The sequence below is a fragment of the Corvus brachyrhynchos genome, unplaced genomic scaffold (assembly GCF_000691975.1).
Source record: "Corvus brachyrhynchos isolate BGI_N302 unplaced genomic scaffold, ASM69197v1 scaffold253, whole genome shotgun sequence".
Lineage (NCBI taxonomy): Eukaryota > Metazoa > Chordata > Aves > Passeriformes > Corvidae > Corvus > Corvus brachyrhynchos.
The window spans coordinates 352460-371225 of NW_008237231.1; the positions used below are offsets into that span (position 1 = coordinate 352460).

The 18766-nt window shown below is 41.5% G+C and overlaps 1 protein-coding gene across 2 annotated transcripts; it reads right to left on the reverse strand.

The window, feature by feature from the left end:
• Positions 1-12075: 12075 nt before the first annotated feature.
• On the reverse strand, positions 12076-18760 carry MSANTD4 (Myb/SANT DNA binding domain containing 4 with coiled-coils). Of its 2 annotated transcripts, none has more exons than XM_017729510.1 (3): positions 17907-18760; positions 15748-16376; positions 12076-14034 (listed from the first exon to the last, which is right to left on the reverse strand). In XM_017729510.1, the coding sequence occupies exons 2-3, from the start codon at positions 16207-16209 to the stop codon at positions 13459-13461; spliced, it is 1038 nt and encodes a 345-aa protein (XP_017584999.1). In that variant the 5' UTR covers positions 16210-16376; positions 17907-18760; the 3' UTR covers positions 12076-13458. The 2 variants fall into 2 exon arrangements, with proteins under 2 accessions (XP_017584999.1, XP_008628333.1); XM_008630111.2 differs by having other exon boundaries at positions 17641-18760.
• Positions 18761-18766: the final 6 nt, after the last annotated feature.

The window sequence follows — 18766 nt, forward strand, 5'->3', positions numbered from 1 at the left end:
AGCTGATTGTACAGCAGTTTTCTTCAACCTGGAGTGGCTCTTGATACATGCACCCTTGGGCTGTGTCAGCACAATGCTTTAGTCAGCCGTATTTCATACTCCTAAAAGCTTTGTCAATCTGAGACCACTTAGGCAGGAGGAAGAGAAACCTCTCTGCAGCCCTGTGAGACCCATTCAGAAGTGTGCAGTTGAAGACAGAAAGCTCTGCCTTGCCTGGTTTTAGCTGTAGATCTGCCTGACCTCTCTTCAGGGACGTGGCAGGTTTGCAGCCCCAGCAGTGACCCAAGTGAAGAGATGCTCCTACCTGCTGCCACCTTTCCCCACAAAAGCAGTCAGTGAGGGCACCCCCCAGACCCAACCACAGCCACCAGCCTTGGATGGCCGATCAGAGAAGAGGAGAATGAAGCCAAGCTCCACTCAGGACCCTAGGACAGGTTTACCCCCCCCCCCCCACCACAGTCCCAACTGGCCAAATCCCAGGGCAGTCACAGACTGCTGGAGGGAGGACAAGGTGGGATGAGAGCCCGACCACGCTCGGCAGTGAGTTATTATCACATGCTGCAGTGAACATGTGGTGGCTTTTTCCCTGCCTACTCTTTGCGGGCCGACAACCTTGTTTCAGTGGGAAATGTGATGAGTAGGTGAATATGTCCCCTGAACTGGTATTTCAGGCAGAAAAGATTAATTTATGTATATTTGATAATTGGTGATGCATTTCTTATTTTGATTTCTTTTGGATGATTTCCTATATACCCACACATACGCAAAATAAAGGACAAAAAGTTTTTTGGCTGCTGTATTTTGTATATATTAGTAGCATGGTTGGTGGGCTGGGGTTTTTTTGCCAAATACATAAGAACTGATAAAACTTACCAAACAGACTCCATTTGAAACTGAAATTTCTTGTATAGCACTGGGAAAAATACTGCACAGGCACTAACAGTGCTGGCTGCCCCCAGACCACACCAGTAAATCTTGACATCAGCCTTCATTTACAGAAAAAACAGACCTCAGTTATCCCTCTCTGTGTTTTGCTTCTGGAGATGAACTGCCTGGTATTTTCGTGACAAAGCTGCCTGTCCATTTGTAACCCTCTTGGGTCAGCTTGGTGATGTTGTCAAACTTGGGTGCTGATGTATGGGAAACTACTGAAGGTGAATGCCTGAGAACTGATTTGAGCCACTCTTTCTGCTGCTGACACAAACATGCTTAGCTCTTGCAAACCTGATTGTCCCTGAAGAGTCTCATCATCTATGAAACAGCATCACTCAGGGCTGCAGATGTTGATAGTAGTTACATTGGAGGTCAAATTTCAATAAGGAACAAGCCAAAAATGCTAAACTTAAAAACTTTGGAGGCATTTGGGTTTAGTTCTCACTAATACCTTGCTAGAATTTCCTTTAGTACTTGTTTAAAACAAGTTCCTACTTTGCTCAGTCCCTATTATTTCCCTTCCTTTCCTGGTGTAAAAAAAAATCTGTATATTGGGCAAAATTTTTCCAGGTAGCCCTTTTACCCAAGGTTTGGGAAATCTAAACAGGACACTTCAGTTTTACTCCCCATCTCACTACACTGGTTTAAAAACTAATCTAAAATTTCAGTTTGACCTCGAATTCCAGGTTGAATACAACAAAGGAGCAGAAATAAGTCTAGAAAAAATATCTCCAATAAAAATGGAAGATTAATAAGATCAGTGTGGAATTTACATTATGGAAATACAAAGACACTGTCAGAAAAGCAGCTTTATGGGAAGATATTGGTTCACCTGAAAATATAGTCTCAAAGCTCCCTGTTTCTTTATTTTCTGGTATTCATTTTTAGCTATCAAATTAAAATTAACTCTAAACAATGCCATTGTGCCACATAAACTGTATGTCCTGGGGTGACTGCATGCTACCGTATTCCCTATCATCTGCCCTATGCCAGACATGAATCCTGTGCCTTCCTGTGTCTTTAAGCTGTTTCTCAGGAGAGGGGGGAGAGAAGCCAGGCGAATTTTTCAGAGCGGGTTTGTGCTCAAGGACACACACACTCCCCTGCGTTCTCTCACCGCTGCGGCAGAGTGGAGAAAAGAACTTTTCCTGCTTTTCCCAGCTCTCAGTTCCTTTTCTCAGGAGAGAGAGATGGAGAGTTAAAATTCTTTGCTTTTTTTTTTTTTTTCCACTGGCCTGCTAGCTGAAGCAAGAACTCTTCTGGACTGTTCAGCAACACCAGAACACCACCAGGAGGCCTTACACCATGGCCCAGAGGGGCCCATGCTGAACCCCAGCTCCAGAGAGGAGAGAGCCACACCCACAAATGACTTTGAATCTACCCAGGTTTCTTCTCCACAGCGAGAGGTTTTATTATCTAACACTGTTCTTTTTCTGTGCCTGCGTGCACTTTCCGTGTTAAATAAATAGGTTTTTTTCACTTTCCTCTAAGGAATTTCTTCCCGAACCTGTGGGGGAGGGATGGCTGAAACTTGCCTTCTTTGTAGGGGACATTCCTTCCAGAGTGTTTCCCCTTTATTTGTCTCAAACCAGGACACTGTATCTGTCACAACTCTGGACCTGCTCACTCTTCTCAGACACTCATCCCAGCAGAGCTCTGTAGCCCAGGCCTTTGGCAAGAAATACTCTATCAGGAAAATGTGCTATGCAACTAACCCGAGCAGCTCCTGTCTGCTCTTCCAGTTTTATGATTTCCTTTTCCTTGGATGCAACACTAATTTTCTGAAAGTCTCACCACAGAAGTTCACCATTATTTTTGGAGGAATGATTTCGGACTAAAATCCATTTATCTCAGTATCATACAACCAGTTTGAATAACCAGTATACAAAGGACCTTACCTCTTCCTTTCTTTTTTTTCATTCTCACAGAGGCACCTTTTTTTCCTTAGTAGACTTTGAATCTCTGCTGATGACATCCTCTTGGCCACTTGATAGGGAAAGTGGTTTAACATTCCTTAGGAGTTACTAGTGTTAATTTGGTCTCTTCCTGAGAGTATCTCTGAATTCTCCAACTGTCCTGGCTCTCCACCCTTTTCTTCTTTGCTTGCTCCAATTATAGAAGCACAGCAATGATGGGGAGGCTGTGAAGCAGATGGAAAACCTGACACAGGACCCGAAATGTTTGTGCCGTGCTGCACAAGAATAATTAAGGAAAACAACAACCTCCTTCCCTCCCTTCCTGAAGGAGTGTTGTGAATTGCTTAAAGAATCACCAGCAAAGTTATCAGTAAAAACAAGTTTAATATAAAAGCGACAGCACGACAAAGTTCACTGGCAAGATTCACCCTGCTACTTACTAGATGGTTAAAGCACAGTGAGGAAAAACAGCAAACAGAAATCCAGGGTCAATCAATCCAAACCAAAACAAACTGAAATAAACACAAAACTAGCTTTGTGGAGGCAGTCACAAAGGGGCAGACTAGCTTTGTGGAAGTGGGGGGCGAGAGGAAGAGAGTAAAGGATTCATATGGGATTTACAATAACACAACAGTGACTTACTTACAGGCCTAATTTACTTACAAATCCATAGTACTTAGGAATCCAGGAGAGCAGCATTTCTCTCACATTGGCTATAGCATATAAACACTCGCATGCACACAGACCCTGTAGTCCAGGAGAGCTCAAAGGGTGTCATTTTGGACTGCTGTTTATAGGGCCACAAGAGAGTAGGCTCTAGTCTTAATGAAGTTTCATCCCAGCAGCACTTCAGGTTGGCACACTTTCTTTGAAGTTTGAGAACGAAAATGTCATTCCGCTTGGGTTCTTATTCAGGCAAAAAAAGTTTCCACGGCTGTCCATTAAAAAAAAAAGGGCAGGAGGCTGTTAGGCAGCACAAGTTCCTGGGAACAGATAGTGTTTCTGATAAGGTCAAGAGGAGCTCAGTCCAGGTACTGTTCATCATAGGCCGAAGCCTCTCGAGCATTTCCCAGATCATAGTATGGCCTGGGAGGAAAGGAGAGATGCACCATCACACCTCCCACTCATGAATACCACCCAACCAAAAATGTCAGGTGTGTCAGATTTGTAGTGTGCACTTCTGGTCCATGGGGTCCATCTCCATCAGAACCTGTATTCTCCTAAACCTCCTTTGGTTTATATGCACACACACACACACGTACACATTCCTGTTCAGGTCTCCATCAACTGAAGAGCAGTAGAGACACTGCTGAGTTTTCTGTGCTTCCCTTGGTGCAGGCAATGGTGAGGATGCCAGCACAGTGCTCGTCAAGAGAAGGACCATGGCCCTGACACCATCTGTGCCATGCAGATCATTCTGCTGACCCCAAGGGAAGCTGGCAGATCAAGTATGGAGGTTGCTCCCTCCCTTTGACAGCTCCCTCCCAGAGCAGGTTCAGGAGAAGGTTTTCAAAGCCTGCTCCACTTGAACTGGTTTTGTTTGTCCCTTAACCTCTTTCCGAACTCTTGGATAAAAAGCTGCGAACTGAAGTTCACAGAGTTTGATTTCTTTCCCAAAAGACTTTTGTTCTACAGGAAATAACTCTTTTCTACAAGAAGAATAAACATATGAACTACTCAGACTTAGCAATGCTCATGGATCAAAAGGGAGAGTATGAAGAGAGCACAAGGGATTTATTTTCTGAATGGATTTGCTCATCCTGAATAAAAGCTGGCATCTTTAAATAGACTGAATTTTCTTTTCTGGCAAACAGTCCAGCTAAACTGACAAGCTTCTGACTACAGCCTCCTAAATAAACAGCCCTGTCTCCATCTTGCAGAAACATTGCAACTATTATAAACACTGCTGATGGAAAAACAATCTGAAGGAAGGGAAGCTGGCGGGCTCCAGGAAGAAGGAGGAGCTGGCACGTGCACTTCGATTCACTGGAAGGGTCCTTTTGTGATAAAAATTAAGTAGGGCAAGTGTTTGCATTCACTCCTGCCTGTGGAAGAACTGCTTCCTGACAATATTTTGTTATCAAGATGATCTAGGGCAAAAAAATTTAGATTATCTACATATTTTATATGAGGTCAACTATAAATCAGTTCTTTATCTGACAATGCCTATTTGATCTGACAGAAATGCTTTTTCTTCAGTGTGAGACAGTTCAGAGGCTGGTGATAACCCTTAGCTTATCCTTTAGAAGTAAGAGCTTCCCTGCAAACCATTCTGGATTAGCCCACCTTTTACCCTTCATATTTCTGAGCCAAAAGATATCCCCAGCTCCAACCTGTAAGACAATCAGTGCTAGTTCTTTTAGCTGTAGACTGCCCTGAGTCATTTAGAAAGCCATTAGTGCACCAGCCACCAGCCCTAGAGCAGACCATGTGCCAGTGCTCTGGGAGGTATCTGCAGGGAGACCTGCACACATCTAAGAGCAACTGTACTCTTGCCCAAGCCCTGTGCAGGTCTTGAAAAGTAGCACCCACACAATCAGACAACAAAAACAGATTTTTTTTTTTTTTTATGTTTTCCTTAGATTGGTCCTTTTTTGTCTCCTGTCCTTAGCTCTGAGATTTTTTTGTGTACCAAACACAATACTAAAGAATAGTAACACTTATCTATGTTTTGTCTCCTTTCTGTATTTTGTGCAATTCCTTAAGATTTGGGGCAATTGGAAGAGGACAGCCACGGTTCAGTAGGATGCTGAACCTCTCCTCCTCCCCCAGCTGCTCAGAGCTGGCACAGACTGACCCCCGGGATCCCAGGCCTAAGGACTCTAATACTCCCCAGAGGTCTGTGCTGATACCACCCACCATCTTGGCTGCATCTCCTGAGTTCTCAGGTCCTCTCCAGAAATCCTGAGGCATATTCCCTAAGGAGGAATCACCAGGCAGACCTCAGTTCTGCAAGTGCTCAAGGTGCTAAAGTGTTGTTCAGCATATCTGAACCCAGGCATGGTAAAATTAATAATTCATCTCTTCATCTTTGCATATTCAATTTCCCCACTTTTTCTGCCATGTTTTTACTTTCTTAATTGCTGTTTTGATGCAACAGTGCAAAAAGATGCATACCAGAAGTGGAGTGACTGATCAAATGATCTGTCATCACAGTATTTCTCAAAAATTCTCTTGGGTGGAACAGTTTGCTGTTCTCAGAAACGACCTGAAGTCCTTCAACTAAAACACTTTTGTGTTAGTAGCACATGTATAAAAGAGTAGTGATGTTTCCATTTCAAAGTCAGTTGAATACTTGAATCAATAGAAAAGCAGATTGATCCTAGAGAGCCAAGAAGAGAGGTGAGATGCTATCCATTCTGTAGCTGCCATCATTCTTGGCTTTCACCCATGTCCCTGGAATTCACTTACCGACTCCATCTCTGTAATCCAGTTCCAGATCTGGTGTTTTTGTGTTGTTCTTTTATCATTACAGCTTGCCTTGCATGTTGGTTTCACTCATCTGCCATGTAGAGGATGCTGGAAGGAGCTGCTCTAATGGAAAATCCAAATCAGTGCTGTATTTTTTCTTCTTGAGAAAGGGGAAGAGGCAGTGGAAGGCAGCCTCTGTCCACCCAGAATGCGCTGTCTGATGCCTCGTTTCCCTCTCTCCTTGTCTCTCTACTTGTTAAGTGTCACAATTAACTCCTCTCAGTGGTTTTAATATTCACTGTCACAGCAGAGTGTGTACTACCTGCTTCACCCATCTAGTCCTCCTGCTGCCCTCTTTCCATTGAACAACCTCTAACTGAATTCTGAACCTCAGACCTTTCCCAAAGTTTTGGTAAAAAATGACCTTGACATAATTTGCAGACACAGCCACCTCGCCTTGCTTTGGTGAGATGACAAAACCCCCATTAGGGTACTGTACCTTCAGTTTCTGAGGGATTTTTAAGTTTGTTATTTCTGACTAGTGGGATCTCGCTGGTATTCCTTTGCAGGGAGAATTTGTATACAAGAAGGATGGCAGATAGGATGTGAGATGGAAAATCTGAGGTGCAGCCCTGAGCAAAAGTCAAAGAGCAATGAAGACCTGAGAATTTTATAACATAAATAGGAAAACTTTCTATTTATGTTCAAAACCTAGGAATAGGTTGTGCCCTTATATCTGTAAAGATATGCAAGAACATAAATTTTGCTTTATCGAACCAAAGCAAGTCTGTCTGGACAGAAATTCTGTCCATGAAATTGGCTCCTAGCAGGTCCTTTTCAGAAAAGTGTAAACATGCCCCACTAGGATCAGGCTTTCCTCTGCCGTAACCTTAGGGCACTAGGATGCCATTTGTCCCTAAAGGCTACAGCCCTCTCTACCCTTCCTCCCTTGGTGTGGCTGTCCTGGCCATCCGTGTGACCCAAGTGCACTCTTGCACTCCATACTTGCAATTCTTCCCTTGCTAGGAAAGGGCACTCCCTGTGTCTTATGACTGAAAGTTGACTGCACTTCAAAAAATTGTTTGACTCACAAACACTTCCATGAAAGAGAAGAAAACCTTTGGAAATCTTTTTTTCACAGACCTAGCACTGAGCAATAGCAGTAAGATGATGAGCTCATTTCACATAACCCTTAGAACAGTTATAAGAAGCAGGTAATGGTTTTCTCCAGTACATTAAACAGGTGAATAAAAGATTGGCAATCCATTAACAGAATAACACACAATAGCTTTCTGTGGAAGAACATTTAATTTTTATCTTTCCCGGTTTGCAAACCAAAACTTTATAAAATGCTTTTCAAACTTCAATTCTCTCCTTTAAGTTCTCATTTCTGTAATCTCTACAGTGAGATAAATATTGGTCTGAAGAGAAGTATTCAAGTCACTAAATTGACAGAGGAGCAAAATTAAAAATTTGCTTCTTCCTTTAACTCTTATACACTCTGTGATGGGGCTATCCATCACAAGTGAGCTATCTCAGGATTAATCACAAGTCTGGCACAATGTAATTACTGAACCAAAAGCATTGTATTATATAGCATGAAATGAAATAGCAACTTTGCCTTCCACATTATGAACCTGTTGACTAATGATGGAGTGGTGCAATTAGAAAATATGGAAGTAACAAGACAAGGTAATTCACAGTCTACTAATGTATAGACTAAAACTACTGATAGAGTGAAGCAGGGAAATTAAAACCAATAAAACTGGAACAGAAAATAACAATGGCATTCTTAATAAACTGTAAAAGGAAAGGATGGAAGTGTCCTCTAAAGCAGGTCAAGTTTAAAAGGATTATGCACAGTGTCTGAAAAGAGCTACTTCTGGTCTTGTGTCAGTGGACCTATTTTTTTTTTTTCTAATATGTTTTGTGATGGTTGAGAACTCTTGCATTCCTTGGCATCATAAGTGTGACCTAGCATCAGGAGATTTTCCTTTAAGAGACTAGAGAGGAAAACCCAATGGGTTGTGGGCAAGAGCTCCCATTGCCCAGAGCTCCCTCCCTGACTGCCATTTGATGCTGCCTGAGTGGCAAAAGGCTGATTGCCGTGTCATTGCTAGATCACCTGGCAACACCAAGCCAAAAGAATGAGTGGCACAGCTAGTGCTTTGAAAAATCATGGGTTTGGTACAAATTGGCAAAAAAAAAAAAAAAAAAAAATTAAAAAAAAGAATAAGACGAAAAGATGAAGTACTACAAGTTGCCCCAAGTCCATACTAAAAGAATTCATCCCTGCCTCCTCCTATTTGCTTGGGCCATGCATCTTCAAATAAGCTGATTATCTGGAAACAAAAAAAAATACAATCTTTCTTTCTTTTCTTTTTCTCTTCTCTTCTCTTCTCTTCTCTTCTCTTCTCTTCTCTTCTCTTCTCTTCTCTTCTTTTTTCTTTCTTTTCTTTCTTTCTTTTTTTTAATCCTGGATTAAAATCTTTCCATAGTCCTAATACTAACTACAAACATTCTGAGTCCCTGATGCAAAACAAACCCATTAACCTAAGGAGTAATCCAGCCCATTTATCTTTCATCTTAATGTTAGCTTGAAACTTCAGCAGTCCCTGAGTGATGCAGGTATTCAGACTTACAGTGATACAAAGAAAGGAAAATGAAAAAGAGAAAGAAAAAAGAAACGGAAGAAGGAAAAAGGAAAAAGGAAAAATAAAAAGAGAAATGCAAGAAAAAAAGGGAAAAAAGGAAAAAGAAAAAAGAAAAAAGGTAAATACTACTGCATGTGGTGACATTTTCTGACACCATCTGACTCAAATTCACCAATTAATTTCAGCAACAGCAGAGAAAAATTAGTCTTTCCTCCTCCCTCTTCTCCCACCTATCACTTCTGTCAAGGCTACTGACTGACAGAGAGTAGGATTTTTGAGGGTATTTTTGTGTTTGTAAAATATCAGCCCCAGGTCTGACTCCATCTTCTTGGAGCACTCCGTGCCTTCCTGCAGGGAGCTTTTGGGGGCAAATGAGCCTGAGAGGATACTCATCACTGATGCTCTTTTGTGGCAACTGCATGAACAGTTCTGTGAAAAGGTGAAGAAATATCAACTACGGGCTTCTGCTCCCACTTGCAAGGGGGATTTTAGAAAGTCTTCCTCTCCTGGCTGACAATTCCCTGGCTAGTAAACACACCTTGAGGTGATGAGGATACAAATGCTTAGGAAATCCTAACCATCTCTTTTTTGTCTTAATAAATTAATATTTTATACCTTGCGTACACATTGTTTGCAGCATCTCTTTATGCACAGTGAAAGTTGCTCAAAATGTCCTAGAAATAACACAAGACCACGGACTCAAGGAGAGAAAGTTGTCTTTGAATCCTACTGTGCTTTGTCAGCTGTGTCCTGTTGGGACTGTGGCTGCTGTTCATCCTGGGTTGTTTCTTGGGGCTGCATTTACCTTTACACCATGACTGATGGTGGTAGAACACCGAGTTTGTGTGTATGTTCTAATATGGGTGACATTTACGGAGGTCAAAATCTTGCCCTTAGGCTTCACTATCAGGATCCCAGGTTGGTAAATCAAGCAATTAAAGCTTAAGAGAGTGCAGGTTAGTATTTAAATATATGACATTTAAATTCAAATTACCACAAAATGACTGCATTTTCATTATGAAAAAAGCAAGCTATAAAATTGATGTATTAAACTCTGTAATTTTCTCTAAATTTTATGTTGAAACTGTATTTTCAGTGATTTATCACAATACTTAATTTCATCATTCAGTATTTTCCAAGACGTTTTCTATAACCAAAAGAGGCATCATTTCCCTAGGAGGCTGAATAGTTTTTAGAAAACATAATTGCTTACATACAGCTCTATTAACATTTGAAGAAGTGTTCAAATTTCTGAAACAACTGAGAATTCAGAAATGGTTCAGATTTATCTATTCATTTTTCCCTAAAACCTTTAATGCTTTTGGGGTACAATTCCAAAGATGTTCAATGTAAAATACAAATCATTATCCTAACAGATAAATGGAGTAAAACATGAAGACAGAGGTGCTGGTACAAACAGCAGCTCAACCACCCGTTGAAACAGGAGCCAGAGTCCACATCTGCTCCTTCCTGGCCAGCCACGTCTTCCAGATAAGACTGTAGGAAATTTTTCTCTGTCCTGGTTTGGTCCTTCTGGTCACTACCTCTTGCAGAGCTGGCTATGTTGCCCCTTGTTCCTACTCTGACCCTGTTTGGCAGTCAGAATAGTTATCTAGAAACTTGGTCACCTCAGGGTACAGCAATCATTAAATGCATGCTATCCCACTATCTCAGTCAATGTTCTGCACACTAGTCAGTCCTGACTAATTCCATGAATTTTGCCTCTTCCATGTTTTAAAAGGAAAAGGTAAGTATTTTCTCCAAATTATAGTAAGTTACTTTTAATATTAATTTGCTTGATACATATCATTTGTCCCTTTATTTTGGCGTATTGGATTTGTGAGGTAATGTCTTGGTAGCAGGAGGGGCTACAGGAGTGGTTTCCGAGAGAAGCTGCCAGAAGATGCCCCCTCATGTCGGACACAACCAATCCCTGGGAGCTCCAAGATGGACCCGCCCCTGGCCAAGGCCAAGTCTATCAGTGATGGTGCTAGCAACACTGGGATAATGTATTTAACAAGGGAAAAACGCACAGAAGCAAATGCAGCCGGAGCGGAATGACAACATCCAAGAAAAAAAGCCCCAGACACCAAGGTCAGTGCAGAAGGAGGGGCAGGAGGTGCTCCAGGTGCCAGAGCTGAAGCTCCCCTGCAGCCCATGGTGCAGATCATGGCAATGCACCTGTGCCCTTCAAGCCCATGGGGGAGCAGAGACCCACCTGCAGCCCATGGAGGAGCCCACATTGGAGCATGTGGAAGCATCTGAAGGAGGCTGTGACCCCGGGGGAAGCCTGCACTGGAGCAGGCTCCTGCAGGAGCTGTGCAGAGAGGCGCTCACACTGGAGCAGGTTTTCTGGCAGGACTTGAGACCCAACAGGGGAGCCACATTGGAGCAGCCTGTTCCAGAAGGAATGCACCCTGTGGGAGCCACACTGGAGCACTTCATGAAGAACTGCTGTCTATGGGAAGGATTCCTATTACAAAAATTCATGGAGGACTGTCTCCCGTGGGAAAGGCCCCATGCAGGAGCAGGGGAAGAGTGCAAGGAGTCCTCCCGTGAGGAAGGAGAAGAGACAGTGTGTGATGAAGTGATGGCAGTCCCCATTCCCTCCTGTATCACTTGCAGAGAGAGGTAGAGAAAATCAGGAGTGAAGTTAAGGCTGGGAAGAAGGGAATGCTGTAGGAAAGGTGGTTAAAGATTTGGTTTTATTTCACTCTCTTTTACTCTTAACTGATTGGTAGTAAACTAATTTCCCCAAGTGGAGCCAGTTTCGCCCATGACTGTAATTGCTGAGTGATTTCTCCCTGCTCTAATCTTCACCCATGAGCCTTTAGTTATATTTTCTTTCCCCTGTCCAGCTGAGGAGTGATAGAGCAATTTTGGTGGGCACCTGGCATCCTACTGAGGTCAGCCCACCACATTCAGGAAGAAAAAACTCCAAAATTTTCCCCAGGGCATTTCTATCTGGTTGGTGTCTCCCTCCTTTTTCCTCTCTCAAGTAAGTCCCAGCTGACTGAAGTCAGACTCTGAAGTGCCCCATCTTTCTGACTGACTACACAAGGAATACAGGCTTCAGCAACTTTGGGGTGCTGCAGTGTTCAGTATCCAGGTTTCTCTTCAGATATAGCCTTGTTTCTCTGTGAAGAAAGCCTCAAGAGCCATTTGGAGTGTAGTAGTCAAATTTATTTCCACTGTAGAAGCACACTTGTTTCAGTAATAAAAAAATAATCTTTGCAGAATAAAAGTAAACCTGTAGTGGTATAAATATATTTACTTGCACAAGAATTTACCTAAGTCACTCGACCTACATTTAGACTTAGTATTCTCACAGTCCTAAATTTCCAATGGAGTTAACAAGATAGTTACTTGCAGAACGATGAGAAAGGTGAAGTCTGGCTCAGTTGGGATTTAAACATACATGAAATAGCAGAAAGCTTCCTTGGTTGTTTTTTTTGTTGTATGAATACATTGCTTATGAAAAATACTTACAGCCTTCAGCACTGACCATTTCTGTTCATCTAATTAAAATATATTACATAAAGAGCCACAGAAGCATCTTCTGGCTGCCTTGCAGACATGGCCTTGGTGCTGGCCAGGCAGAACCACCAATGAGTGTGTAAGTGTTCAAGCTCAGCTCTTCTTAGGCTGTGCTCAGTCTCCATGTCTCCATTCCTGAGACTCCCATCACCAGCTACTGCCTTTCAAGGAACAAAAAGTCTAGCAATTTCCTTTAGGGGATCATCACAGACTCATTAGACAGCATGCCTGATCAATCAGTAAATCCCTGTGCTACACTAACCCAGGTGCTCTACTCCATACAGCATTTTTAACAACCTGGTGAAACCAAGTCCAGCTTTATAGTAGGTATGGCTGATGTGCAACTTCACCTAATATGAATACGTCATGCAAAAAAAAAAAATAAACAACAGAAAAAACAAACCTATTTTCTGCACTCCCATTCAGTTCAAGCCATGGAACAACAGTAAACACAACTGCAACAAATTTAACTTGTACTTTAACTTCTAGATAACTCTTCAACTCTTTTTCCCAATTGTGGGGGTGGAGGAAAAAAATGGGGGAAATAAAATGTAATGAATCAATCTCATAATGACTCCGTATTCCCATGTTCTGCCTAAATTATACTTCTTTATCATACAGGCTATCGTCAGCACCATGTCCTCACAACAAATGCTGATTTATCTTGATCCTTCCTTACTGTTAGTACAGTGACAAAGAAAATACAAGGTTCAGCCTTGATCCTTCTCAAGGCCTCTATGAGGAGGACACCGAACTAACACAGCACAATACTGAAGACAAGAGAACATAACACTTAAGTTCTGATACACTGAAAAGCAATTTCACACATAAGCTCATTTATGTAGGCACACTGACATATTGAGCACCATTTTTTTTGCAGTTCAACATCAACATTCAACTCTGAATAGAAGAATGTTAAGCCTCTAGGAGAGTTTCAGTATTAAGAAACAAACTACTTCTAATTTAGAAACATCAAAACACTAATGTTGACACCTTAGCTGAGACGTTCACTGCAAGTGACCCTCTCTCTGAATTCGAAGGCGCTCCTTCTCCACTTGCAAGCGTTCCTTCTCAATCTGCAGCTTCTCTGACTCAAACTTGAGGAACTGCAGCCTCTCTTTCTCTAACTGCAAACGTTCCTTTTCAAGTTTTAACTTTTCAGTTTCTAGATCCAGAGGCTGCATGATGGGTTTTTCTGTTTGGGGGAGGTCATTTTCCAGGGCAGGTTTTTCAGCATGCAGAGTCTCTAGCCTGAGTTTCTCCCACTCAATCTGAAGTCGCTCCTTCTCAATCTGAAGCCTCTCACGCTCCAAGTCAACGTGCCGCAACCGCTCCTTCTCAATCTGCAGGCGCTCCTTCTCCACTTGCAGCCTTTCGGCTTCGATGTCCAGTCGCTGTTTCTCCAGCTCCACCTTTTGCTTCTCCAGATTTATAAGCAAGTGAGAATCTTCATACGCTAGCCTAGCTTGAGCAGAGCTCAAATTTCCAAACTCTTCAATGTGGGGGAAGTCTGGTAGGTCATTTTCCTTTTTCGAATCTGGCAGAACTGATGACAGTATTTCTTCTTCTTCCTCAATAGGAAACTGGAGAGAGGAATGTGACAGACAAGAATTACATTCCAGTCTTTATGTCAGAATAAATTTGTTACACACAACTTGACTGAAAAGAACATACTGCGTTTTTTCATCTTTAGAACTATTCAGAAGTGTTTAGCTTGTATGTTGTGAAATAACCATGCTAGGTGAGAAGATTTTTCTATCATTACACAGGAAGAGAAACAGGCTTTATCTGCAAGTTAGTATCTGGTAACGAGAAACGGAAAATCTTGTCAGCGAACATGCAAGAGCATACAGAAAATACTGAACAGTTGTTATTACAGATCATTCAGAACAACTGATAGAAAATTGGATCTAGAAGACCATATGTTGTTCCTACCTTTCATAGAGCTGAGTGACACTTATGTAAGCCACTAGGCATTTGTTGTGACTAATTATTTATCAGAGCAGATGGATCCATCGGCTATGTGTTATGTAAGCTAACCTAACCTTCACTAACTTGGGGTATTCCATTCCTAAAAAACATTTAACACTGACATTTTTCACAAGCTCCTAACCCTTCCAACTCTATTAAGTGGATCAATCAGCAGGACTTGTTTAACCATTTTGTATTATCACATTTGCTGTAAAGCTATTTGTGACACAGATGATGAGGTGGTTAGGACCACTGCTCTCAGCAGACTGTAACATTTTGTGTAGAATCATAGCCCTTATGTGCTACAAATCCATAGTACACAAGAGATAAATGGTCTCCCAGTATGTATGCTGCAAGAGAAAGGCAAACTGAGGAAGGTGAGTGCTCAGAAAAACCTTTGGACTAGGAGAAACACTGCCAGTCCTCTAGCATTAGAGAAGACACACACTGTTCCTCAGCACTGTCTGACACTAGTTCTCACTACCATTTAACAGCTTACAGATTTTTTCCCAGCACACGTATCAACAGAGTTAAGACAGGAGATGCTTCCCCACTCCTCCCACTCAAAAAAAAACCCAACAAAAAAACTCTCCCGCAAAAACCCAAAGCAATAAAAATACCCCAAGCAAAATTGTTTGGGTACCCCTTTTTGAAAAGGGACCTATGTATTTGAAGAGGAACAGCAAAAGTATTCCAAAATTTCACAGCACTCCAGCTGGTTGCCTTTCCCAGGACAGTCACTGTACTACTAGGAGTATCAACCTGTCTACAGAATCCACTACTGCTTGTCAAACTCACTAAAATTCTGACAGAGAGGAATGGCTGACTGACTAATTCAAGCAATGTTTTCATCTCCTGTAGGTTCATTTTAAGAAATGGAAACAGTATCATAGTTCTTTCTGTATTTCATTTCTCTCTGTACCTGCAGGTAACATATACTTTCATTTGTTAAAGATGAGCCCTTCTCCATTCATCCATCGAGGCAGCCTGAATATTAAACTGACCAGTTTCCTTCAACAGTGTATTTTCATTGCATTGACTCAACTAATTCTTATGTGTGGCACATTCAAATGGAAAATACATATGCAAAGACATACTCAAAGTTTAGGGATATCAAATCAATAATCAACATCCAAGACCTTACATACAACTGCAAGTTGCTAGATTTGAATACCATGTCTCTGAATAATATTTACTTCTACAGTTTAATTCACACATTCACAAAAAAGAAGAAACAGATGCTATGAAGAAACACAGTAAAAAGCCTTATGCTGAAATGAAGCAAAGGCCATATTGCACGTAGCTCATGCATGTCAGTCACTCACTTCGAAATTCTGCGGATCCTCCTCTTCCTCTTCTACTTTGATTTCTGTTAAAGATCCACCGGCTTCTCTGAAGTCAGTGATATTCTGCCATTCAAAACTAGATTCAATTGCAAATCCCATTTTCTCATCCATGTCTTCATTGAGAGAGTCATCTAAATTGGATGAAGGAAGGTGAAACCCAGCACCTACCACTTTGATGTTTGCATTCAGACGTTTTCTCTTCATGAGTGCTCTCCAGTCAAGGTATCGCCTTTTCACTTCTGTCCCTGTTCTTTGCTCTCCTTCACCTACAGCATTGACACACTCTGCTATTTCCTCCCAAGCTTTCCGTTTCATCTCATTAATTGTTGTATTAAGTTGCTTCGAAAAGAGTACTTCTCTCCTTTTTCTGATTTCCTTAAGGAGAGTTTGAGTTTCCTGAACACTAAAATTGCTTTTTCTTTTTCTTTTTAACTGTTTCATTTTTTCCAGGCTTAACCTAATAATTTCACCACACCAGATCACTGAGATGATCTGACACTAATCAGCTACTAATATAAATAAATTTAAAAGCAAATGAAAGCAGAGCTCAGTTCTTGTGAAGTAAATTTTCTCTTCACTTTGTAGTATTTTTCTATTTGTCAGGCTTCCTAAGAGAAAAAGAGCAAACAAGATAAATCTCCAAGGTATACACCATATATTTTCATTTAACAACTTGACTCCTAAGTCATCATTTAAGGAATGTGTATTTTGAACTGTTTATTTGATAAAGGAAAACCATTTTGTTAAACTTTGAATATAAAGTAGTCACAGATAGTTCCTCTAATCTCCTATGAATTATAAAACCATTAATTATCCATCTCATGAACTGCTAAGGTTGATTTTGTATTTCCATTACAAAAGTACAGTTATTTTCCTTCAGCTCTTCAGAGTTTTGCCAGTTGGGACTTCCTTAAGACTGAAATTTGACACACACATTTCAGTTTGAATCCTAAATTACTTCCAAAAGAGCTGAAATTGTTATATCATTACCTCAAAAACATGAAATGTTTAGGGGACTGAAATTTCTGAGACACATTCTAAAGAAGACACCATTTCCATTTAAAAAAAAGGTAAATTAATATGAAAGGTGGACATTTTCAAGGCTCTTCTAACTTATCATAATCATAAATAAAAGAACTGGAGCAATCCTGTTGAGTGTCATAAAACAACTACTAGTTCAAACAACTGTCATTCATCAGAGGCATTCTCTAAAACACATCTGATACAAGCCCCTGGATTTCCCAGTGAAACATCAGCAAGACCTATATATTTTAGAACTCATGACTACTAACTTCCAGTTGGTAAGGACATCCTGCCTCTTTAACTCTTTCCTTTTTGAAAGCACACTGCCTGGTTAAGGACAATTCCTTCCTAATTATTATAAATGGGGTTAGTGAATTGTCTTAACAGTATATTTACTCCTAGAGATAGCTCTGTGTACCTTTCTGATATATTAACTAAAAAACATTACTATCTAATAGAAGCTGAGATTTGGGATATTCAGTTCTTTGCCATTGCCAGATGGTCTCCAGGATATTACTCTTCAATGAGGAAAAATGAGCTGTTACATACTCAAGGTACCTAAGAGACAGGAATGTAAATAAGCTAGGATTTGTACACATTCTAGATAGCCACAGGAATAAAAAAATAACATCCCAAATCTCAGCAGCTGGGATAGCGTTAAAGCACGTACTAGTAGCTGGGACAACACTGTGTTTTGGATTAGTGTGACAATAATGTTGGCAACACACCAATGTGTTGGTTCTGGTTAAGCAGTGCTCATTTTAAGCCCAGGACTTTTCAGTTTCTCATGCTCAGCCAGTGAGGAGGTGCACAAGAAGCTGAGGGTGAACCGCAATGCAAAATGCGTACCTTAACAGTTTGGGTAGAAATGTGAAGTGCTGGCTAAAAAAAAAACCCCAACTCTGATGACATCATAAAGACTTCAAGGGTCTTCCAGAAAAGATGGCTACATAGAGCTTTGAGTCTGGGCCTGTCAGGCCAAAAGCAACCTGTGATCAAGAAGGCTCTCATCACTGTACCAAAGAAACACAAACTGTTCGGGTTGAAAAGAAACAAGTACTGTAAAACAAAGCTGGAAACTCCATAAACAGATAGAATATACATACACTGAATACCTTAGGCACAGTTAAAGACGGAAGCATCTTCATTCTGCCTCTGTCTTTTCTGTCTCCTTTGTTCATACCTTATTGTCTGACCACGTGTTGGACCAATAAAAACAGAAAAATTAACAAATCCACCAAACAAGCAATGAAGCAAACAAAAAGATCCATACATTCACCAGGACTGGAGGACTGTTGCTAGCATCACACTCGAATAATCCTTTACAAAAAAGACTTTTTAAAAAAGATGAAGTCTTGATGATTTTTTAAAATAAGCTTGCAGGGCTTATGCTTGAATTAAAAAAACATTCAAATTACGAGGACCTGTTGTCTCTTAAGTTTTTTTAAAAGAAAATCAGAGAGTCTGAGTATCTTTGCCTAAGGCTTTCTAGAAAACTTTGCGTGTGATTCCTAACAGATGGCTACACTGGCTTGGAGCAACTTACGCTTTTCTACAAAGGCTTTAGTATAAGAGAATCTGGGTGCTGCACAACACATCACCCAACGCAGCCGTGCAAGAAGCCCGCGGTTTACTCAAACGAAAAAGCAGGCACAGAAGGGAACCAACAACACCTAAAAGGATAATTCAGCGAAGCAGGGAGAAAGCACAGAAGACGGGAAGCAGTTGGGGATTCAGGCTATTGAAGGCACAGACTTCTCAGGCCTAAGTTCCCCTTCCCCTGAACCAGCCACGGCCACGAAGGGGAAGAGAAAACCTCATCCCTGCGCGGGAAGCGCGCTTCGGAGGCGTGAGGGCGGGCACAGCCGCGGGTCCGGGGCCAGCTCGGTCCCACCCGGAGCGCTGCAGGAAAGCAAGGCGGCAACAAAGGGAGGCGAGGGCAGGGCAGGCTGCCCCGGCCAGCACAGCCCCCGAG

Excerpts from the sequence above, each read along its gene's own strand:
- MSANTD4 (XM_017729510.1), bottom strand. The coding sequence starts at position 16,209 with ATGAAACAGTTAAAAAGAAAAAGAAAAAGCAATTTTAGTGTTCAGGAA. Across the intron at positions 14,035-15,747 it reads AGGATCCGCAGAATTTCGAA|TTTCCTATTGAGGAAGAAGA; the intron begins GTGAGTGACTGA and ends TCCTCTCTCCAG.